General features: G+C 34.1%; 1 protein-coding gene across 1 annotated transcript in view; it reads right to left on the bottom strand.

Moving 5' to 3' along the window:
• Positions 1 to 1,026: 1,026 nt before the first annotated feature.
• The window catches only part of MTX2 (metaxin 2), a 66,568-nt gene continuing 43,148 nt past the window's right edge, over positions 1,027 to 24,446 (bottom strand). Inside the window, exons 4-10 of the mRNA XM_025934880.2 lie at positions 20,806 to 20,878; positions 16,242 to 16,318; positions 14,886 to 14,978; positions 14,340 to 14,378; positions 13,829 to 13,954; positions 12,654 to 12,730; positions 1,027 to 1,471 (exon numbers count right to left, since the gene is read on the bottom strand). Of these exons, the coding sequence (XP_025790665.1) occupies positions 1,288 to 1,471; positions 12,654 to 12,730; positions 13,829 to 13,954; positions 14,340 to 14,378; positions 14,886 to 14,978; positions 16,242 to 16,318; positions 20,806 to 20,878 (669 nt within the window). The 3' untranslated portion in view covers positions 1,027 to 1,287. The remainder of the gene's footprint in view (positions 1,472 to 12,653; positions 12,731 to 13,828; positions 13,955 to 14,339; positions 14,379 to 14,885; positions 14,979 to 16,241; positions 16,319 to 20,805; positions 20,879 to 24,446) is intronic.

Genomic DNA, 24,446 nt, shown 5'->3' with positions numbered 1-24,446 from the left:
TTATATGGTATAAATCTATGATCTTAACAACAAAAAGAAGTGTAGCGTTCGCTAAAGGCCAAACCGATGCCAGACTGCCTGTGTTTGAATTCCAACTCTGCCACTTGCTTAAAACTCTATAACCTTGGGCAAGGCATTATTGCTTTCTTGGTCTCCATTCCCTCCTCTGTAAATTGAGGATAATATCCCTCATATTGTTTTTGTAAGGATTAAATGAAGTAAAAATGCCTGGTATTACACAGACAGAAAATACAAATGTACAATTATTCTAGATATTTTCAAGAATTAACATGATTTTCACATCTCTTTATAGCATCCCTGGTTTTATATAAAATACGAGAAAATTTGAAAGGGACAAAACATATAATCCTTAGTACTTACATATAAATTCCTGTTGATACCTCAGTGAAAACTATACTCTCTTCCCCACAAGAGGAATGAAACATCATTAAAATAATCGTCTCAAAAAAATAAGGTCCTTGAAACTATCCGTTTATCAAATATAAATTATAGCTGCTCTGATGAGATGTTTAAAAATTCAAGGGGTGCCTGGGTGGCTGAGTCGGTTCCACCTTTGGTTCTGGTCATGATCTCATAGTTCGAGAGTTCGAGCCCCACATTGGGTTCTGTATTGACGGCTCAGAGTCTGGAGCCTGCTTCGGATTCTGTGTCTCCCTCTCTCTCTGCCCCTTCCCTACTCATGCTTTGTCTCTCTTCCTCTCTTAAAAATAAACATTAAAAAATAAATAAATAAAAATAAATAAAACTTCAACTAGGTTTAGATATGAAGAATGCTCTTAAGCGGTAATCTGTTCCAGGATTTAATTGCCTTGCAATTATTTACATTTTCTGAGTGCATGTTTCTTAAGAACATTTTTCCCATGCCTAGGTTCACCATGTACCTATTAAAGTAATCTTAAAAGTATGGAGCATAAATTACTCGCCTTAGAAAAGACCGTTTATTCCATGTAAAAAAACTCAAGAGTGGCTTTCAGAAAGATCAAAAGGAAATAAATACACCAGCCATACAGTTCTTTGAGCTTTATTTTTATAGGCATACGTTTCAAGGAAAACAAAAATTTCAAGATATAGAGTACAACATAGCAAATGAAATCATTCAGAATTGCTTTAATTAACAGTATAAAGTACATGTATAGGATACATTATATAATTTACTCTGAGGTTTCAAAAAGCAGTATTTTTGGTTTTAAAATTCTGATATCATTTACTGGGTCTTTCACATATTTCAAGTTAATTTTTTCTAAATCACTAAATTAAGACGTATCTCTAAGATGATCTGATAGATGAGCTGCCTTTACCACGGTCTTCAAAATAGTGCTGTTCAATTCTTCTACAGAAAGCAAGGAGGTTGCTATAGTTTTTTACCTTCTCGGAAAGTTCATCATTGGTCAACTGTGTGGTAAGAATGGTATACAAATGGCCAAATACCAGTGCATCTAGTTCAGTAGGCCTAAAACAAAAATAGAAATGAGAGTAACAAGAACAGCATTTAACTTGTATGGTAGAATATACATTACTTTTTAAAACATTCTATTCATCTATTTAAAAAAAATTTTTTTTTAACGTTTTATTTATTTTTGAGACAGAGAGAGACAGAGCATGAACGGGGAAGGGGCAGAGAGAGAGGGAGACACAGAATCAGAAGCAGGCTCCAGGCTCTGAGCCATCAGCCCAAGCCCGACGCGGGGCTCGAACCCACGGACCGCGAGATCGTGACCTGAGCCAAAGTCGGACGCTTAACCGACTGAGCCACCCAGGCGCCCCTCTATTCATCTATTTAAAAGAAAGTCACATGAGAAATAAATCCTACCTCAACTTGATAGAATTTATTTTGTTTTTACTTGGGAGTTTCTGTTGTAAGACATGAAAAAAAACCTTTTTAAGTTATGATTTGCTAGTTGTGTGACTTGCTTTTTAAAGTAGTAAGACATTAAAATAACCTTGGCACAATTGTTTATATTCATTTTACTCATTAATTTATCCATTAAACAGGTCTCCAATGCGCCAGGAACTGTGTGCTAGGTGCGAGAGCTACGAAAACACCAAAGATATTCTAAGACATGGGACACAAAACATAAATTACCACAGCACAATTTAGTAAGTGCTGTAATAGATGTATAAACAAAATGGTATCGAAGCACAGGATTTCACTGTGGTGCAGGAACAAATAACACCTGATTACCCAATCATGTATGAAAAACAGGATTTAACTTTAACTTTACCACTTTTCAAGTAACTTAGCTTTCTGAAAGAGAAATAAACATAGCTTCAATAAAAAAATTTCCAGGGTTTTTTCCCCTTTAATTAAATATTAGTAACAAAAAATTGAAATTTATCCACCTCACTACTAATGGTCTATAAATGAGGCATCACCAAACTACATTATATTAAAATAATTGCCAGCACAATCTTACTGAAGGGAAAATATCATCATAATTAGGAGCTAATTATTGGTGTCAGTCCCATAGTGATAAAGCTTTTGAGAAAATATGTGTTAGCCTACCTAAATGTGAAAGTATGTTGCAGTGATCTAGTTTAGAATAGATTTTGGGGGTCCATCAAATCTAAGTATGAATCCTAATTCTGCCACTTCCTTTCTAGCTATGTGGCCTTGATCACTAATGATGAATGACCTCATGCTGCTGCATGGCTTTAAATACCTCTTTATGCCACTAAGTCCCCACTATTTGTCTCCAATCCCAGTCCCTCTTCTAAATTCCTGAATCATACACACATACATACTACATAACATCTCTGCCTGAATGGTGAATAAGCATCTCAAACATGCTCATCTCATTTCCCAAACTAAAAGGCACCACTAGCCTCTCAGCCATCTGCACCAAAAATCTCAGGGTTACTATTGAGTCCTCTCTTTCTCTTGCCCTCATATCCATCAGCAAGTGTTGTGAGACACAACCGCCAAATACGTCCTGATTACTACTAATTCTCTCCCTCCGTTCTCATCTACTCTGAGCCACCATCATCTCTCAGCTAGACCACTGCAATAGCCTCCTAACGTTGGCTCTATTCATTGTCCACAGAGTAGCCAGAGTGATTTTTGGTTTAAAGTCACCACACCGTACCACTCCAAGCATAAAATATTCCAACGAATATCCATCCCACTTACAGTAATATGCCAAACTCATTACATGAAGTATGCAAAGCCTAGATGACCTGGCCGCTGCTTATCTCTTCAGCCTCATCTCCCACCACTGTCAACATACTACTAACAGCCTTGCTTCTTCCATCCAAATGTAACAAACTCAAGCCCATCTTACGGCCTTGACACAATTATTCCTGCTGCCTCTAACACTCTTCCCTTGACTTCACATTGCCAGCTTCTTATTTTTCAGAATAAGGTTTAAATGTCACATCTTAAAGCCTCCCCTGAACACCCAAACTAAAGTGGACATGCAGTCACTTATTACCACGTGATCCATTTTAATTCTCCATGTGGCACTTAATACTATCTAACATTTGTTGTTAGGTGTCTGTCTCCCTCTACCAGGGAGATCTTCTCTACTTGTTTCCTGCTGTGTCCCCAATACTTAGAACAATGCCTGGTACAAAGTAGGTTCTTACTATGTTTTGAATGAATAAAAAGGTGATGCATTTATATTACCACACTATAACTGTGTTCACGTGTTTCCCCTCATTATACTCCAAGCTCTTTAAAGATAACACTGCATATATCTTTTATATCCCCAGTTCTTGGAAAAGGATCTCAGGAACTGAATCTGTATATGCTGGATGCAAACAGAGAGAAATACATCCTGCCTAACGTATCCAGGATATTTAATTTTTCAATAGTGGTTATTCAGATTCTTTCAAAGCCTTCCCTTTTTTGACACATTCATGAAGAATTATTAGTCAGGTGAGGGTAGCCAACGTGTCCTTGGACTTAATAGCACCATGATCCTATCATATAAATGACGAATCAATAACAAAGGGATGCCTGAAAAGAACCAGAGATATAGAAGGTGGACAAATGTAGAGCTGAGGCACTCTGGGAGAATTAATATAAACACTAACTCTTCCATATCCCTAAATATATTTCTTAAAAGATGTATCTTATCTCACCAATCTTTCCTAATTCCTGTTTAGGATTAACTACTCTTTGCTACTTGAATTAGATAATAAAAAAAGGTGAATTTATTTCCTGATGCAAATTCCAGTGGTATAGATGGGCATCCTTTATCAATAAATGAAGGCTCTGAGGGAGTTCAAGCATTAAGTGTATATTCAAACTAGAGTGGTCTAAAAGTACCCCTGAAGTGGTCAAAATGTTATTTGCTGCAAATAAACATCCACGTAATTCAAAAGTTGCTGAATTATACAGGTAATGAGCATACAGAAATTGATCTTATGTTACATAAAGATAGCAACTCTTTGGCAAGTTACTTTACAACATCTAACAGGAAGTAGAATACAATATGCTATATCAACTGAAACGTACATAACTTCTAATGCATATTTTTTGTAATCTTTACAAATTTCAGCCATTACTTAATTATATATATATATATATATGACATATAAATTACCAATTCCTACAATTCTTTCTTTTTAAAAAGGACACCAGTGATAGTAGTTACACAACTGTATACCATTCCTAAACATCAGAGCTGTAAACATAAAACTGTCAATTTTACTATATATAAATACCATAACAAACCTAATTTTTAAAGAATTTTTTTAAGTTTATTTTTGAGAGAGAGAGAGAGAGTGTGCATGTGTGAGCAGGGGAGGGCAGCGTGGAGTGGACAGAGGATCTGAAGCAGATTCTGTGCTGACAAGCAGAGAGCCCGATGTAGGGCTTGAACTCACAAACCATAAGATCGTGACCTGAGCCAAAGTAGGACACTTAACTGACTGAGCCATCCAGGCACCCCTAAACCTAATTATTAATTTTTTTAAGAGTATTTATTTTGAGAGAGAGAGAGAGAGAGAGAGAGTGCATGTGCATGCACAAGCAGGGAGGGGCAGAGAGAGAGGAGAGACAGAAGCTCAAGCAGGTTCTATGCTCTCAACCTAGAGCCCAATGCAGGGCTCGATCCCATGAACCAAGAGATCATGCATGACCTGAGACAAAATCAAGAGTCAGAGGCTTTACGGATTGAGCCACCCAGGTACCCCTAACCCTGATTTAAAAAAAAAAAAAAAAAAAAAAAAAGGCAATAAACTCAAAATATTTGCAATTCATATGCAAGCACAAAACACACACTTTGCCCAATATTTCTACTGAATTAAGAGCCAAGATCCTGATGAACATCCAGTTTTAATAATTTTTCCTAAACCATATATAAAGAAAAACAACATTTCTACCCTTCTGTTAAGTAGTGGATTGTAATTTGAATACTGATAGCAACTCTCCTCCTAAGATTTTTAACATCTTTTATATATATTATTACATCTAGCTTTATAGACTTTTTATTAGAAAAACATTCAAAGGTCATAAATACATATTTAAATTCCTTATCTTGCATTATCATTCTTCCCACATTTCTGTTGGTTATTACTATTCTTTTTTTTCCTATTTTTATTGAGAAATAATTGACATATATCATTGTATAAGTTTAAGATGTACAGCATGGTGGTTTGACTTATACATATTATGAAATGATTATCCCAAAAGGTTCAGCTAACATCCATCAGTTATCTAATATTCTTTCATTTGAATATCAAAATAAAAATACTGTAAAATGTGAATGTTTTCTTAATCTTTCCCATTTAAATTTCTCTGCACTCAACTTTTTTGCTTTATTATGACTACGTATTTCTTTCTTTCGGATACCTTTTATAGTCAGTTCAAACACATTAATTTTGTCTCAGTTTTCAAGTAGTTTTTCTCTCCCTTACACTACTAACTTGCCATGTCTTCATACTCTAGCAATAATCTACATATTCTTTCTTTATATACTAATCACTGATCTTTAAGACTGTCATTCAAGTTTGTAAATCAAGTCCCTTGCCAGCCTTTTTTATATCTAACCTTTGAAATTTTAAGCAATTCCTCCTTAATTTTCTCAGGTGGTGATTTTTAAAATTACTATCACTAAAGTATAATTGACACACAATGTTAGATTAGCTTCAGATGTACAACATATTGATTCAACAATTGTATACATTATACAATACTCACCACAACAACTAGTCACCATACAACATTATTACAATATTATTGACTATATTCCCTATGCTGTACTTTGCATCTCCATGACTTATTTATTCTATAACTAGAAGTTTGTACTTCTTAATTCCTTTTATCTATTTTGTGTATCTTTCCCATCCACCTCCCTTCTAGTAACTGCCAATTTGTTTCTGTGTTTAAGAGTCTGGTTTTTTTGTTTATTTGTTCTGTTTTTTGGTGTTTTTTTTTTCCAGATTCCAAATGTAAGTAAAATCATATGGTATTTGTCTTTGACTTAGCCTAATACCCTCTAGGTCCATCCATGTTGCTGCAAATGGCAAGACCTCATTACTTATGATTAATATTCCATGTTATATGCATACATATTATATACAGTATATTTTAATTATATATTATGTATATATACATACATATATACACACTTTCTTTATTCATTCACCTATTGATAGACATTTGGGTTGCTTCCATAATTTGGGTTTTGTAAATAATGCTGCAATAATAAATAATAATAAATATGTATCAACAATATTTATTATCAATAATTATTATCAACAATAATAAATATGTACCTTTCCAAATTAGTGTTTTCTTTTTTGTGTATGTGTGTAAATACCCAGTAGTAATATTACTGTTTATTTCTATTTTCAATATTTTGAGGAAATTCCATACTGTTTCCCACAGTGGCTACACCAATTTACTTTCTCACCAACAGTGCAAAAGGATTCCCTTTTCTCCATCCTTACCAACACTTTTTTATTTCTTGTCTTTTTGATAATAGCCATTCTGACTGGTGAGGTGATAGCTCATTGTGGTTTGGATTTGCATTTCCCTTATGATTAAGTAATGTTGAGCATCTTTTCATGGGTCTGTTGGTCATCTGTATGTCTTCTTTGGAAAAATATCTATTCAGGTCCTCTGCCTATTTTAATCAGATTGGTTTTCTGATGTTGAGTTGTAGAAGTTCTTTACATATTTTTGATATTAACCCCTTATTGAATATATCATTTGCAAATATCTTCTCCCATTCATTTTGGTTTTGTTGATGGTTTCACTGTACAAAAACTTTTTATTTTGGGGTAGTACCAAGTTTATTTTTTGCTTTTGTTTCCCTTGCCTGAGGAGACATATCCATAAATATGCTGCTAAGGGTGATGATGTCTAAAGGATTACTGCCTAATTTTCTTTTAGTTTTATGGTTTCAGGCCTCACATTTAGGTCTTTAATACATTTTGAGTTTATTTTTATGTCTGGTGTGAGAAAGTGGTCCAGTTTCATTCTTTTGCATGTGGCTGTCCAGTTGGCACAACACCATTTATTAAAAAAACTATCTATCTTTTCCTTCTGTGTCATATTGGATATTTTTACCTCCTTTGTCATAGATTAATTGACCATACATGCATGGGTTTATTTCTGGGTTCTCTATCCTGTTCTATTGATCTATGTGTCTGATTTGGTGGCAGTACCATACTGTTTCGATTACTATATCTTGAAATCTGGGATTATGACGCTTCCACAGCTTTGTTCTTCTTTCTCAAGATTGTTTTGGATGTTTGAGGTTTTTTGTGGTTCCATACGTATTTTAGGATTATTTGCTATAGTTGTATGAAAAGTGTTATTTGGGTTTTGATAGGGATTGCATTCAATCTGTAGATTGCTTTGGGTAATATGGACATTTTAACAATACTAATTCTTCAAAACCATGAGCAGACTATATCTTTCCACTTGTTTATATCATGTTAAATTCTTTTCATCAATGTCTTATAGCTTTCAGGGTATAGGTCTTCCACCTCCCTGGTTAAATTTATTCCTAGGTATTTTTATTCTTTTTGGTGTAACTGTAAATGAGATTATTTTCTTAATTTCTCTTTCTGTTACTTTGTAACTAGTAAATAGTAACACAATAGATTTCTACAGATTAATTTTCTATCCTGCAACTTTACTGAATTCATGTGTCAGTTCTCATAGCTTCTTGGTAGAGTCTTTAGGATTTCCTATATATATTATCATGTCAAATGCAAATAGTGACAGTTTTACTTCTTTCTTAACAATCTGGATGTCTTTTATTTATTTTTCTTATCTGATTGCTGTGACTAGGATTTCCAGTACTATATTGAATAAAAGTGGTAAGAGTGGATATCCTTGTCTTGTTCCTGATCATAAAGGAAAAGCTTTTATTTTTTCACAACTGATATTATCTGGGTTTTAATATATGGCCTTTATTATGTTGAGGTACGTTTCCTCTATTCCCACTTTGTTGAGAGTTTTTATCATGAAGAGATGTCATACTTTGTCAAATGCTTTTTCTGGATCAACTGAGATGACGATCATATGGTTTTTATCCTTTCTCTTATTAATGTGATTTAGCACACTGATTGATTTGAGAATACTGAACCACCCCTGCAACCATGGAATAAATCCCACTTGATCTTGGTGAATGATCCTTTTAATGTACTATTGAATTCAGTTTGCTAATATTTTGTTGAGGATTTTTTGCATCTATGCTCATCAGAGATACTAACCTGGTTTTCTTTTTTTCCTTTCCTTCCTTCCTTCCTTCCTTCCTTCCTTCCTTCCTTCCTTTCTTTCTGATAGTATCTTTGCCTGGTTTTGGTATCAGGCAAAGATACAGATCAGAAAAATCAGATCAGAAAAGATACAGATCAGAAAATCTATAACGCTGGCCTTATAGAATGAATTTATAAGTTTTCTTTCCTCTTCTATTTTTTTGAATAGCTTGAGAAGAATAGGTATCAACTCTTCTTTAATGTCTGGTAGAATTCACCTGTGAAACCATCTGGTCCTGGACTTTTGTTTGTTGGGAGTTCTTTTATTACTGATTAAATTTATCAATTGGTAATTTCTTTATTGAATAAACCTCAATAAAATCCAAATCCCCTCTGAAATCTTTCATCTTAAGATTCTTATGTGTAATTTTTGCAGCATTTCTTCAATATCCTTTCCCATCAGTATACGAAAGTTTATTTTCAAGTTTTACCATTTAATAGTTAATAACAACACTCTTTTTCAAATATAACTCTTCTTCCAATTTCTCAATTTAAGCTGGTTTTTTTTTTGTTTTTTTTTTACATTTTACTTATTTTTGAGAGACAGAGCACAAGTGGGGAAGGGGCAGAGAGAGAAAGACACAGAATCCAAAGCAGGCTCCAGGCTCCGAGCTGTTAGCACAGAGCCCGACGCGGGGCTCGAACTCACAAACTACGAGATCATGACCCTGAGCCGAAGTTGGACGCTTAACTAAGCCACCCAGGCGCCCCTCAATTTAAGCTAGTTTTAAAAAACACTTACTGAGCCTCTGCTACCAACTAGGGTTTGTTTAGAAAATACACAGACCTGCAAGGAGCTCATAAATGCTTTACAACAATGTAATTCATTCATCCTGACTATACTTAGGGGGAAAAAGGTAACATAAAAATAACCCTTTAAGAAAAGTTTACTTTTTCATTCCAAGTCCATGCTCACATGAAAAAGAATAAATGACCCAGTAGTCTGTCAGTATGTGTCTTAAAAGAGATCACATCAGCAAGATAGCTTATATATATAACAAGAAAATACAGATTTTGTTTAACTGCATTTCAGAACTATGATTTAAAGATTTAAATGCTACCAACACTATATACTATTAAGAATAAAGAGGCCACCTGATATTAATAACTATCTTGCATTATTTCTAATTCCTTTCAATTTCACCTTCCTTTTTTCTTTCCACCATTTATCTTCTTTGTCCTCTTTTCCCAATTCCTATTCCTGCTGCAGGATTTCCCTCATCTCCCTTTCCCCTTCTCTCATCAAGTACAACTACCGAGTTTCTTTCATGAGTCCTCTCAACATCCCCAGAAGGTAAGCTAGGAGAAAATTTTATTCTAATTTTAGAGGGTAAGGGGACAATACACGGGGAAATAAAGTAACTTGCTGAACTCTGGTATATATTAAAGCCAAGAAGAGAATTCAGGCCACTGGCCTGGAATCCAATACTACCTTATCTAGTAGTATCTTAAGTATCTTAAGCTAGTGCTCTATTCACTAAGGTAAGGTATCTCACAAAGTAATGATTCCTGATACATAAAAAAATTCTGTCATATCAAAGTGAAAATACAAGTTACATTTTCCTAATTCCAGTTCAGCATTAGACAATGGGGTAAAACTAAAGTTAAAAATAAAATCTATTCATTTTTCAATCATTAGGGGAAAATGTTTATGTAAGTCTCATACAAGGTAAAACTATTTCAGAAACCTACATCTTAATATTAAACAGTTCCTCCATAGCAACCCTTGGTTTTTTGCCTGTTTTAAACTTTGAATTTTTCATTACAAGCTTAAATATAATCGTACCATTATATGAAAAAAAAATTTCTTTCTATTGCCACTAAATTACATGCTAAATGATACCTGGTTATGAAATCCCTGACACTGAGTCAAATGAGAAAAATAAGATATATTCTCTTGGCCTCTCATGAAGATAGCATGTATAACAAAACTAACTCCTAACACATAACAATGCACTTCAAACAATAAAACACACCTCTTCTGAGTGTTTCAACCCCTAAGAATTCCTATATCAGCAAGACAAGGAACTACTTGATACTAACATGTGGATACATTTCTTTTGTGTTAGAGACACACAGAGATCTGTTGATCTCTGAGGCACATACAGAATCTACATTGCAAACATTACTAACATGGCTGTAGAAGCTTTACCTACCTGGATTTCATGGTATGAATTCTTTGACCTCTGTGCTTCAGAGATCAACAGACTCCAAATTTCAATTATAGGTAGTATACTTTAATATAACAAATATTTTTTCCTTTTTTTTTTTTGAAAATTTTTAAAGTTTATTTATTTATTTTGAGAGACAGACAGAGCGTGAGTGGGGGAGGACGGGGGGGGGGTGGGGAGAGAGACAAAATCTCAAGCAGGCTCTGCGCAGTCAGCGCACAGAGCCCGATGTGGGGCTCAAACCCATGAAGTTGTGAGATCATGACCTGAGACTAAATCAATAGTCAGACACTTTACATTTGAGCCACCTAGGCATCCCTTCCTTAATATAACAAATATTTCTAAGCTATCACCACAGTTGTGTTTGTTACAAATATTAATATCTATACCAAAAGATGTTTGACGTGGCTACAGAAGATGACTGCCTAGAAAGATATAATAAACAATAGCAAATAAACCTTTTTAAAATTACCAATCTAAAAAGCAAAAATTTGTATTACAGAGCCAAGAAAAGTCTAGAATTTCTACGTAAAACAGTGTGATTAAAATGCTAATTGAGGTCCATCTTAAATTGTATCACAGGATGATTGTGACATATTAAAATTGTAACATTTTTAAAAAAATTTTTTTAATGTTTATTTTTGAGAGAGAGCCCGAGCGAGCAAGCATGAGCAGGGGAGGGGCAGACAGAGGGAGACACAGAATCCAAAGCAGGCTCCAGGCTCTGAGCTGTCAGCACAGAGCCCAACAGGGGGCTCGAACTCACAAACTGGGAGATCATGACCCGAGCGGAAGTCGGACACTTAACCAAGTGAGCCACCCAGGTGCCCCAAATTCTAACATTTTTTTTTTAAAAAGGAAAATTCATTCTTTGCCTTGATACTCTTTTCCAGGTTACAAAATAATTCTGTCTTAAACATGAATTATTCAATTTACATATACATACATACATACATATTTAACCTACATCCTTCATACTCATTTCTGTGCTTTACAAATATTTTCATTAACTTTTAAAATTAAAGCACAACTTACAGACCTATTTTTTTTATTTTTATTTAACTTTATTTCTTTATTTTGAGATAGAGAAAACCTGTGGAGAACAGGCACAGAAAGGGGGACAGAGGATCTGAAGTGGGTTCCATGCTGACAGCAGACAGCCCAATGTGGGGCTCGAACCTACAAACTGCAAGATCATCACCTGAGCCGAAGTCGGACACTTAACCAACTGAGCCACCCAGGCACCCCTATTTTCATTAACTTTTAAAAGATAAGTTCATAATAGTGTTTGTCCATCCAACAATGTTTTTAATTGTTTATTTTTATTCACTCTTCTACTCCCCAGGGTATCACCCTATATAAAAAAGTATAGCTACACTTCATGTTTTAACAGTACTTTGCAAATGCAGAATTTTATTAAGATTATGTAGTTAGTTCCAAACACAGCATCTGGAACTACCCGTAGTAGCACCTCTATCCTATCAGACAATAATGACTGGTTTACATGTCTGCCCTGAAGACAAATTTTTAATGGCAAGGGCTACATTTTAGAAATTTGAGTCTCCCAGAGCCTAGAGCTGTGTCTGATAGCCAAGAAGTGCTAAGTAAATGTCTAATGAGGGCAAAAATGAATTTAAATATACCAAAATCTTTTCACAAATACTGATAAAACAATCCCTCTACGATAGAATAAGTTTGTAACCTAACAATATAGAGAAGAAACTCAAAAAAGATAAACTTTCTTACTGCTTATTGAAGAAATATGGTTGTGTTCCCAGTCTTTGAGAAAGTGCTTGACAGCACTGGTCTACATCTTCTAAGACCTAACAAAGGCAACGGACCACAAAGAAAAATATTTAAATTAGCAAAACAATAAAATGTGTCTAACACTTAGTCTGCACCACAGTTTATAACAAAAATATAAATGTAGGTAACTTTTCATAATATATTTAAATCGGACTACAGAACACATACAGAACATAAGCCATATTTTTTTTCATAAGCAATACTTTCTATATAACAGGAAGACAATGTGAGAACAGCTTTCCTTTAAACACAAGTACACTTACGTTACTTGTAAGGATTACTATCAAAGAAAGTTTTTATCTCAAAACTCCACACCCTACAAAAATGTTTTCCTGAATCCATATATTCAAATTATCTTACATACATTAAAAAGCTTGCTTCATAAAGATGACACTACTGACCTACCATGAGTAAAAGCATCTGAGTGGTCTTCCTGCTAGTGGAGATGGATTTATGTCATTTACTCAATCCCTATTCATTTACCCAATCCCCCTGGTGGCCAATGGCACACATCGGTAAACTGGCTGCTAGGACTACGCATAGCCTTGGAAAAGAGACATTAGTTTAATGACTGAATTAGTTCAATCTCATGACCTTGACCAGACACGTATTTTTTTAATTTTGCTACTTCAGTAAATTTAAAAAAAATTAAAAAAAAAAAAAAAACAGATATATTAAGCACTGTATTTAACAGGGTTTGTTTTTTTATTTTTGTTTTTTGTTTTTTTAATTCTGATGTTGCAGGCTACATTTACTGACATAAAAGATGCCCACGATGTACTGGTGAATGGGAAAAAAAAAAAATCAGATTATAGAGTGACAGGTATAACATGATCCCATTTAAGGAAAGTGTTATTAAGAGATATCCAGAAGAATGTTCTCCAAATAGCAGTGGCAATTTCTATGTGGTAGGATTTCAAGCAATCTCTATTTCCTTTTTGAATTTTTCTGTGTTACGTAATTTGTTTATAAAACAAATAAAAACCACTTCCAAGTCAGAAAAAAATAAGAGCAAAAATTTTCTTAATTTTTTTAATTAAAAAAAACTAAATATAAAAAATGAATTTCTTAATGCATTAAAGTTGAGGCTTTTGTCAACTTCAGTCTGAACTCACCTGGTCCAGAGTCTTGTTACCCCATCCAATAGCTTTCATCTTACGTTTGACTTCCCACTGTTTCTGGTAGGCCAAAATATGATTCAGGGGCCAAGGGTAAGGAGATCCATATCTAGCATGAGTGATCTAGAACAAAAGGATTTTGTTATCAACACGATTCTTTCTAAAAACAAAGCCTGTTTTTACAAACAGAATACTCAGGAAAACATATTTTCAGAACACAAACACAGCAATCTGAAAAAAATACACAGCTTGCAAGCTAAAAAATTAAAATTTTAAGCCATTCCCTTTAAAAATATATAAACTTTTATGTACTTTGCAACCAGTTATATCAAACGATGACACATAGCTTCCCTAAAATGTATGTGCAAGCAAAATTAAAGTAAGTGAAAAACTATATCACTAATGGTATAAACCACAATGTTTCATTTATGAGCAGGGACTTAAGATTCTGAGCAAAAGTGTTTTCTCATTAAATTTTAATTAAGATAAATGCTGCAGAACCACTCACCTCTCCTACTGTAGCTTCATCACACCACTGAAGATACAACTAGGAACAAAAGAACAGTCACTAGAACTTTAGAACACCAAAGAGAAAATGGATAAAGAAAATTATTTTCTGCCATGGTGATTTTTTATGAGCCAACCCTATAAATGTCACACATAAGACAGTTTCCCTCCTCTGGCTAATGTTGCTATACAGAATTATTAAATTTAATTGATGGTAATACTGAATAAAAGTATTTCTTATTCATATAGTAGTGTATCTCTAAATATCATCAAAGTATTTTACAGATATGAATGAAGTAAACGTCCCAAGCCCAAAGTCAAATAACGAATGGGCAAGAATCACTCCTTTTTACAAATAGAAAAACTAGATCTGAAATGCCAGGCAACTTGTTCAAACATAATAACCAAATAATTCCAGGAACCATCCTAGTCCGAGAATTGACAGACTATATTCCTATTTCTCAATAATTTTAAAATAACCCATAAGAAAGATTATCTTTTGTAAGAGGAAAAGCTTATTTTCAAGGCCTATTATCTTCTATTATACCTCTGCAGTCAACAGCATATTGTTGACTAATTCCATGTAGGCTTTCATTTCTGCTTTTTGGACTTCATCCAGCCCATCACTAAGAGAATGGCCCTAAAGGGAATTTAAAAAAATTTAAAAGAGCATCGTATTAAATAGAGAAAAACTTTCAGTTATCTTACTACCAAATAATATAACTTTTTACATCAATGGTTTTATGACAAATGTACAATAAACTTCTAGAATATCTCCTAAAATTTTATATGAAAAATCATTAATTATCTGCTATCACTACAAAATATTAGTAAGTAGTATTTCTATGCTATCATAAAAGTGTATCTTTCAATGGACAAAATTAAATTTTCAATTATTTCACAAAAGAAGAAAACAAGAATGATCAGTAAACCTTTTTTTCTAAGAGACTAACCTTATTAGTAATAAAATAAATGCTGGAAGATTGACATGTGTTACTTATAAAGTGGTCAAAGTTGAAAAAAATGTTAGTAAACGTATAGGGAAACAGACATTAATTTTTAAATTCTAATATACTATAATAATGAAAAAATGCATAAAATGGTATATCCTTTAGTTCAATACAACCATCTGTGGTGAGATTTTAAAAATGCACACCCCCTTTAACATCACAGTATCACTCTTCGGAATTTATCCTAAAAAGATAATCTGACAAGTTTACAAAGGTGTGTATAGAAAATATTTACCTGAACACTCAGTAAGAGCCAAAACCTGACTACAACTTAATGTGTCCATCAATAAAGACTTAAGTGAATAAGTTATAATACATCCATATAAAAGAATACTATACAAGAATTTAAAAGGATGATGTATTTCTGTAGTCATTAACATGGAAGAATTTCCAAACATATTGATGATTTTAAAAGGCAGGTTGCAAAATAGCACATAATAGTAAGATCTGTATTTTTCTATATATGCCAAGAAAAAGTCTGGAAAGATGTTCCCCAAAATGTTAGTGGGGGGTTGTCCTTTATAAGTATTAAAACGTAAGCTGAATAATTCAAATGTATATATTAATATTCAACTTCCAAATATATCCTATATTTCCTTCTCAAAGGTTAACTCAACATTTTATAACAACCTAAGTTTTCATTTATGACCAAAATTCTCATAAGTGTAAGTTAGAAACTTATCTACCATTTTGTAAAGATCAAATTACATCTTTTGCCATTGATTTACACTACGGGGGAAAAAAACTTCCACTTTAGAAATATTTCTCCACTAGTTTATATTGGCATTTTATGAAACTAGGTTAAAATCAATGTAAATGTTAAGACATGCTAAAGAATGATGAATGACTTAAGAGTAACTGTGATCAAATATATTTAATATCTTTTTTATTACCTTTGCTTTAACGAATTGGACTATTGGACCAAGTTCTGATACTACTTGATTTCCTACATGAATAAAAGGTACTTTACCTGTTGAGGAAAAAGAAATGTATGAAAATACTTTCAGTAAATTAACATAAAAATGGAATGTTTTATTAATATACTGCTCTTGTAATCCTGTAACTTTTGAAAATTATAAATGTGTATGTTAAATTCTATAAACTATTTTTTTAAGTTTATTTACGTTGAGAGAGAGACAGAGACAGAGAGAGAGGAGAGAGAGCATGAGCAGGGGAGGATTAGAAAGAGAGGGAGAGAAGATCCCAAGCAGGCCCTGAGCTATCAGCATGAAGTCCAATGTGGGGCTAAAACTCTCAAACTCTGAGATCATAACCTAAGCCAAAATCAAGAGTTGGACACTTAAATGACTGAGCCACCCAGGCACCCCAAATTCTATAAACAATTACTAATTTTAAAAGAAAAAAAGGAGATTCATTTCTAGAATTCTCACCTGCATATAGTAACCGACCACAATAATATTCCCTTTGCAGAACTAACACTGACAAGTCACTCTATAGCAGTAAACACTAATTATTCAATTTACATGAATAGGCAGGACATTGGTTCACAACCACTGATAGATTTCTAAGAAATGCAGTGGGTCTTTCTCTTCAGAGTCCAATGAATCAATCTATTTTTAAACTACATTTAAGAAGACGACTTCTTTTTACATCTACTTTTAAACCTCAGACACGGAAGTTCAATATCTTAAGCACATAACGGTACCTTAATAAATGTCTTTGACTCAAAAAAAATCAGGCATTAAGAGAATTAACAATCTTTGAAGGTATGCTAGTTTATGAATTCTAATACAAAGTATGTTCCCAGACATATTTGGGGGAAAAAAATAAAAGTATGCTTATAAAAACTGGCTTCTCTCTATAAATGTCACATTAAAAAACTAATATTTCATTTTTATAAAAACTAATAGTTGACAAAATTATCAGAGAGGATAATAGTCTCCAAACAGCAATGAAGTTCACCCCAAAAGCTAGAGGATGAAATCTGCTGTCAGACCTAATTCAGAGTTCACACTAACAGCAGGCTTCTTCATGGTCCTTTTCAACAGATTGACTCCTCTCGGCCTCATGCAGACCTAGGGTAAAGGATGAGGTGAACAGCACCAACAAAAGCTTCACCTACATCCATAAAATAACGTGCATTATAAGGGAAAGGCAGGCCTTCGGGGAAACAACTCTATTGATGTGTTTAGAAGACATTTCCATGATACCAGTATAAAAACACCGCATTCCACATACCTTTCTTCTAATCTTGCAAAGGTCAGAAGAATGTATTTGGGTAAATAAGTACTGGGTAAATAAGTAAAATTAGTAAATAAGTAAAAACTAAGTAAAAAGTAAGTACTGGTAAATTTATTGGGTCAGTAAGTAAAAAAGTATTGGGTCATAGTGTTTTTTAGCTTGAGATAAAATCTTTGTTAAGTACTATAATGCTAGAAATAGCACAGGTCGTCTGAGATAAAATGATCTAAGAATGAAAACTATGTGTGGATAAATGCCTAGACTAAAGCTATTTTTAGGGCATAGCATTTTGAAAGCAAAGTGTACTTCTCATTTTCAATAACCAGTTTGGTTTGTATTTTATTTCTTTTCTTAAAAATACTTTGAGTATTGGGCACTGGGGTGGCTCAGTTAAGCATCTGACTTCGGCTCAGGGCATGATCTCTGGTTCGCAAGTTCTAGCCCCCCATGGGGCTCTCTGCTCTCTGCTCTCAGCACGGAGCCCACGTCAGATCCTCTGTCCCCCTCTCTCTGCCCCTTGCCCGTGCATGCTCTCTCTCTCAAAAATAAATTTAAAAAAATATTTTTTCAGTATTGTAGATTATGAAGCAGGAAAGCAGAGTACTCATACATCTCTAAATATAAAGATGTATATAAAAATCAAGGCAACAAATTAGAAGTAAATAATGTTTTTTGTCACTAGCCTGACTTAAAGTGGAGCCAATGTTGGGGTGCCTGGGTGGCTCAGACAGTTAAGCATCTGACTCCTGATTTCAGCTCAGGTCATGATCTCAAGGTTCATGAGTTTGAGCCCTGCCTTGGGCTCTGTGGTAACAGCACAGTCTGCTTAGGATTCTCTCTCCTCCTCCTCCTCTCTCTCTCTCTCTCTCTCTCTCTCTGCCCCTCCCACATTCATACGCACTCTCTCTCTCTCTCTCTCAAAATAAATAAACAAACTTAAAAAAAAAGTGGAGCCATTGTTACATCCTTATTATTGCAAGTACCAGGCAAAAGCACAGTGAGACATTTATTCGCTGGCACCAATCAAAGACCATTAAAAAAAAAAAATCTGAGGGCCCTATTTCTTATTTTATGCAAAACAATCATTTTTTCAACTTTTGTTTTTAAGGGCTCCTGGCTGGCTCAGTTGGTAGAGCATGCAACTCTTGATCTCAGAGTCGTGAGTTCAAGCCCCACAATTGGGCATGGAGCCTACTTAAAGATTTTTTTAAAAAGTGCTTTTAAAAAAGAATTTTTGTCTTTAAAGGAAGCAAGAAGAAAGCAAGCAAGTTTGTAGATTCAGAAAATATTAGAAACAAAAAGAACCCCGGATACCATCTAATGCAATCACCACATATTACAGATGAAGTCACTGACACTCAAAAAAGAGAAGGGAAATTTCCCAAGGAAACTGTTAATAAGTGACAAGGTCACAGAAGGATTAGAGTAAAAATTTCGTAGCTCTTAGCCAAGCAGTCTTCTGATTACTCCATGATGCTCTCTGCTTTAAAAATCTACTAGAACAAGATCATTCCAACAAATAAAACATCCCTTGATCACCCCAAATCATATGATGAAAGAGAGTAATACTAGTCATATGATACAATTTAAATAAGTGCCTTAAGAGAAAGTGCCATTTTCATCTACTTATGGGAGACTCCTCTCTATGAATGTATGTATGTATATATGTATGATTTGTAGCCTCTATAGTATTTATTTGTCTTTCAAAATATCACCTAGGTGATACTTAGTACAGTCATTTTAGGAAACAGGTGGATGAACCACATGGCTTTTCCTCATTTGCCAAGGATAGTAACTTTAGTATTAGATTATTAACATTTTTGTATGCAAAGCTACACTCTTTTTGTATGACTACATAAAGGAAAAAATGGACAGAACCCAATATAATTCATTTCACCAGAATTCAGAAAGTTTATAAAATTTCTATACAAAAATAATAGAAAATGAGTTAATTAATGGGCTTCAAGAATCTAAAACATGTCTATGTTTACAAATCTAGAAATTCTTTTATGGAGATGTTTTAAAATGTATATTCATAAATCTATAAATGTAGATTATTAATGTAGAATTTTCAGTGTGTATGGAGGCTGTCTTCACAGCTTTTGATAATTATTACCACCTTTAAGAATCGAAGATGAAAAGAAAAAAATGCTTTATACAAGTCATTTCTAAGTTATTTTCACAGTGAGGAGACAGATAAATGTCTCCCTAAAAGCAATGTAACTCACTTATCCCAACCATTTATACTCAGTGGATTTACCCATAAAGGAGCGATTCTGTGTTATTACTGTAGCAGCAAAACCATAATTATAATCCATACCAATTTTAGTTAATATTTATCAGCTTTGTGGCACTATATTTTTATATTAAAAATTATCTGAACCAGGGGCACCTGGGTGGCTCGGTTGGTTGGACGACCAACTTCGGTTCAGGTTATGATCTTGCAGTTCATAGGTTCAAGCCCCATATCCGGCTCTGTGCTGACAGCACAGAGCTCAAAGCCTGGAGCCTGCTTCAGATTCTGTGTCTACCTCTCTCTCTGTCCCCCTCCCCTTCTCACGCTCTGTCTCTCTCTCTCTCTCTCTCAAGAATAAATAAATGTTAAAAAAAATTAAAAAATTAAAAAACTGAAAATTACAATTAAAAAAAAATTTATCTGAACCATATTTAAAGTTGTACCCTAATCTACTAATACATGACACACAGAAAAGGCAACACTGATTATAAAAAATAGCGGAAAGGCTAAAATCTTAATAAAAAGTATTTTAAAACCTGTTGAAATAAAAATAAAAAAGAAATAATTAGAAACCAAAAGCTTTCAGAGATGACCTTAAGATCTTTGACAAATTAATTATTCCACACTCTCTTCTTCCCTCTGAATAATAAGAGGACATAGTTTAGAGAAGTGTGTTTAATAATGAATGGATTCATTAATATTAAAATTTGTTTTCTGAAGTGGAAACAGCACTATGTAAATAAGATTGGGGATATCTGAGATTATGTATTTTCTTAATATTTCTTAATATTTACTGTGACTTTCCACTAACCATCTATGACCGCAGAGTTGAAATGAACAGCCATGTCCGCCCAAAGATTATCAAGTTTACAATTGTTACTTCATAAAACCATGGGAAAAGTCTTCAAAGGGTAAACAAAACAAAAAAATCTAGGTACAAACTGAACTATCACTACAATTTCACCAATACAGAATATTAACAGAGAATTAAAAAAAAAAAAAAACAAAAAACAACTTACCAGATGGAGACATATATTCTGCATTTGCCCTACAAACCACTTTGACAGGCAGGTTACACATTTGCAAAAAGGCCTGCAAGTCAATACAAGTATAATTAGCCTAGTGAAGGTAGATATATATTTGAACAAAACTTTTTACTTATTTTCTAAACTTGAGCAAAAGCTCATAGAGTAACACTTTATTGGAAAAAAAAATGAATCAATTTAAAGTAAAATACTTGTCCGAACAAAATCAAATGTCATTTCAGTGCTAAAAAAATCAAGGACTTAGACACCAGTAAATGTATGTATGACACTTAGAGCGTTTATACACACTTTAAAAAATGTAAATTATCCACACTTATTTTATTCCATTAGTTTATATAAGTCAGCAATACTATGTATTGGTTTAACCTTCTTTAATAGATGACTATAAAGTCCAAATTTTACAAGGTATTGCTTAATTCCACTATTCTTTCCAGGATCTTCATCTTTGTTTTAGAGGAAAATTCTCAAAATGTTATTTTTGCTACTTCCAAGTTCTTTCTTATATACTCAGTATTCTAATGTGTAGCTTTATGCTTATCAATTCACTTTTTAAAGACATAAGTTGTTGGTTTTCACTTTGTTTATAGTAACAAAAATTTCACAAGCAACTTAAATGTCTAACAATAAAGAACAGGTAAATTATTTACGGTGAATCCAAATCATGTAATGTTATGCAATCACTTTTTAAAAATCACGAATTGGGGCGCCTGGGTGGCTCAGTCGGTTGGGCGTCCGACTTCAGCTCAGGTCACGATGTCACAGTCCGTGAGTTCAAGCCCCGCGTCGGGCTCTGGGCTGATGGCTCAGAGCCTGGAGCCTTCTTCCGATTCTGTGTCTCCCTCTCTCTCTGCCCTTCCCCCGTTCATGCTCTGTCTCTCTCTGTCTCAAAAATAAATAAACGTTTAAAAAAATAAAAAATAAAAAAAAATAAAAATCACGAATTGTATCTTCACACGAGGCTGCACGAAATAAGTTTATTTCCCAGTCTTCCTTACAGCTGGATGTGACCAATGTCTAAATTCTGACCAATGAGACTTAAAGTTCTGGGCAACGGCTGGGAAGTTTCTTCAAAAATAATGGATATGACCTCTCCTCTTTTTTTCCTTCCTGCTCACTGGAATATGAAAAGGATGTCTACAGCCACAGCAGTCAAACCCAACCATGAAGCAGAAGCTGAGAGAAGATGGCAGAGCAACAAGGGGAAAGATGCCTAGTTCCTTGGTAATCACCGAACCTAGATTACCTGTGTTTATAAGAAAAAGAAATAAACTTCTATCTTTTCAAGTCTCTACTATTTTGGGTCTTCTATAACTCCTAGCCAAACCTAATTCTAACTGATGCACCAACAATTACTGTGTCTAGCTTTAAACCCCACCTCAACCAACCAAAAGCTGATTCTGTGTAAGTGCACACTGTCATCTAAATACCATAACCTGTGCTTCCAGTTTATAATAGTGAACTACTTGACTGACCCACAGGTATAGACTAGGATCAAAATTATGTGGAAGGCTTATTAAAACACAAATTGTTCAGAACGGAAGAATTAGAGACAGTAAGTATCAACAGCTCGTTCAACAAGAATGGATGAGAAGAAAAGGAAGAAGGGGATTAGAAGGGTCTTCCTTCTATTAATATGTAGTGGTACTCGATGAGGGAGAAAGGTTGAGCTTGAAAAAAAAAACAGCAAAAACACACTGAAATGGTAAGAAACAGGGAGAACAACAGGCATACAAGATCCATGAGAAGGTAAAAAGGGATGTAAGAGCACAGGTAGAGGGATCTGGTTATTTGTCAGAAAGCAGGACAGCTTGCTACTCCAATGCAAGGGGTGGTCAGTGTCAGTGGTAACTACAAGATGGTGAGCAAGAAGGACAAGAAAATGAGAATGCTCACATCCTGTGAAATGGGAGAAGAAATCATCTGCCGAGAATGAAGGCTTAAGGGGATTGAGGCCTTCAAAGAAGAACAAAAAGAATCTGAAATATTATCTTAACATTATCTTCTCAAATGTTTGGATAATATTCCCGTTAACAATTACAATACTCTAAAAACAGTAAATATGGTATATTTTGCTAAACTAAATGTATAGTGGTAACTGTACTAATCTTTATTCCAAAAAGCTGTATTTCACCAAAAAAAATTAAGCAAAATGGTAATGTTCTGCAATCAAAGCCATGTTTCCAGTCCTGTGAATTTTTAACTTTTTTACTTTTTTTTTTAATGTTTATGTATTTTTGAGACAGACAGAGACAGAGCATGAACAGGGGAGGGTCAGAGAGAGAGGGAGACACAGAATCCGAAACAGGCTCCGGGCTCCGAGCTGTCAGCACAGAGCCCGACGCAGGGCTCGAACTCACGGACCATGAGATCATGACCTAAGCCGAGGTCGGACGCTCAAACGGCTGAGCCACCCAGGCGCCCCTACTTTTTTACTTTAAAGAAAGGTTAGCAATTTAGCAATGCTCAATTCACCACAGACCTCAATTGATGACATAATTCTAGTTAGCCAAAGATTAATTTTACAACATTTACTACAATTAACCTTCATCCTTCGTTCAGAAGAAATTTTATAAATTAACCTGCAGTTTATAAGGAAGTCTGATGTCACAAACAGAACATTTTATTCAAATATTAAAAATGCAAACCAGAACATTACCATAACTGTCTTTGAGAATATAAAAACTTTAAATCCAAACCAAGCTTTGATCCAAACAGTATTTCTCCTTTATCTTGTAGGATGGAAGAAAATATCTGAGAGGTCCCAAAATAGAATTTTCAATTTTCGCTTTCACTTTCAATCTCCTTCTTAGGTTGGAATGATACACCAACCTAAAACACATTTTATTTTCAATTCTGAAATTGCAGTCTGCATATTTTTATTCCCATGTGAATCCAAAGAAAAATGTAGTTTTAATTATAATAAGGAAATTAGGGTAACTCCGCTAACTCCTATTCCTCCGCTGGACACTTTATTCCAAACTAATTCAATTGATTAATAATATAAAATAATCTGCACCAAAATCTTAGCACATACTATCAGAATAATGTTCAATAACTGTGCTGTCCAATATGGTAGCCACCAGTCACCGGAGGCTATTTAACTTAAATTTAAATTAATTAAAATTCAATAAAATTTTTAATTCAGTTCCCCAATCACACTAGCCACATTTCAAGTGCCCTATAGCCACATGTGGCTAATGGCTACCATATTTATTGGTATGAACATTTACATCATCACAGGAAGTTCTATTAGACAATACAGATCTACAGCAATGGTAATCAGTGCACAGAAGACATCTTAGCAAGACAGGCTGACATCATCTGAAAGTGATCAGGCTAAATATTATAAAAACAATCTGCACAATATGAGAGTGCTCATAAACTCTGCAATTGATCAATCAACTTTTGATGACAGTGACACATTAAGCACCGTAACATTTTCAATTAAAAAAAAAACTAAACTAAATAGGGTTTATTCTGAGCAACTCCAACTGATAAAATGAGATAAATTTATTAACATGTGAAAACTAAGAATTTAAGAATGAATAAATTAAAACTACAGCCAATAAATATATTTTCTTTGAATGGTAAGTTTTTTTAATTTTTTTTTTCAA

This window comes from Puma concolor, chromosome C1 (assembly GCF_028749965.1).
Source record: "Puma concolor isolate L17-30 chromosome C1, mPumCon1.1.hap2, whole genome shotgun sequence".
NCBI classification, from domain to species: domain Eukaryota; kingdom Metazoa; phylum Chordata; class Mammalia; order Carnivora; family Felidae; genus Puma; species Puma concolor.
The sequence above is the reverse complement of the archived record's forward strand: the minus strand, read 5'-3'. Positions and strand labels throughout refer to the sequence as shown.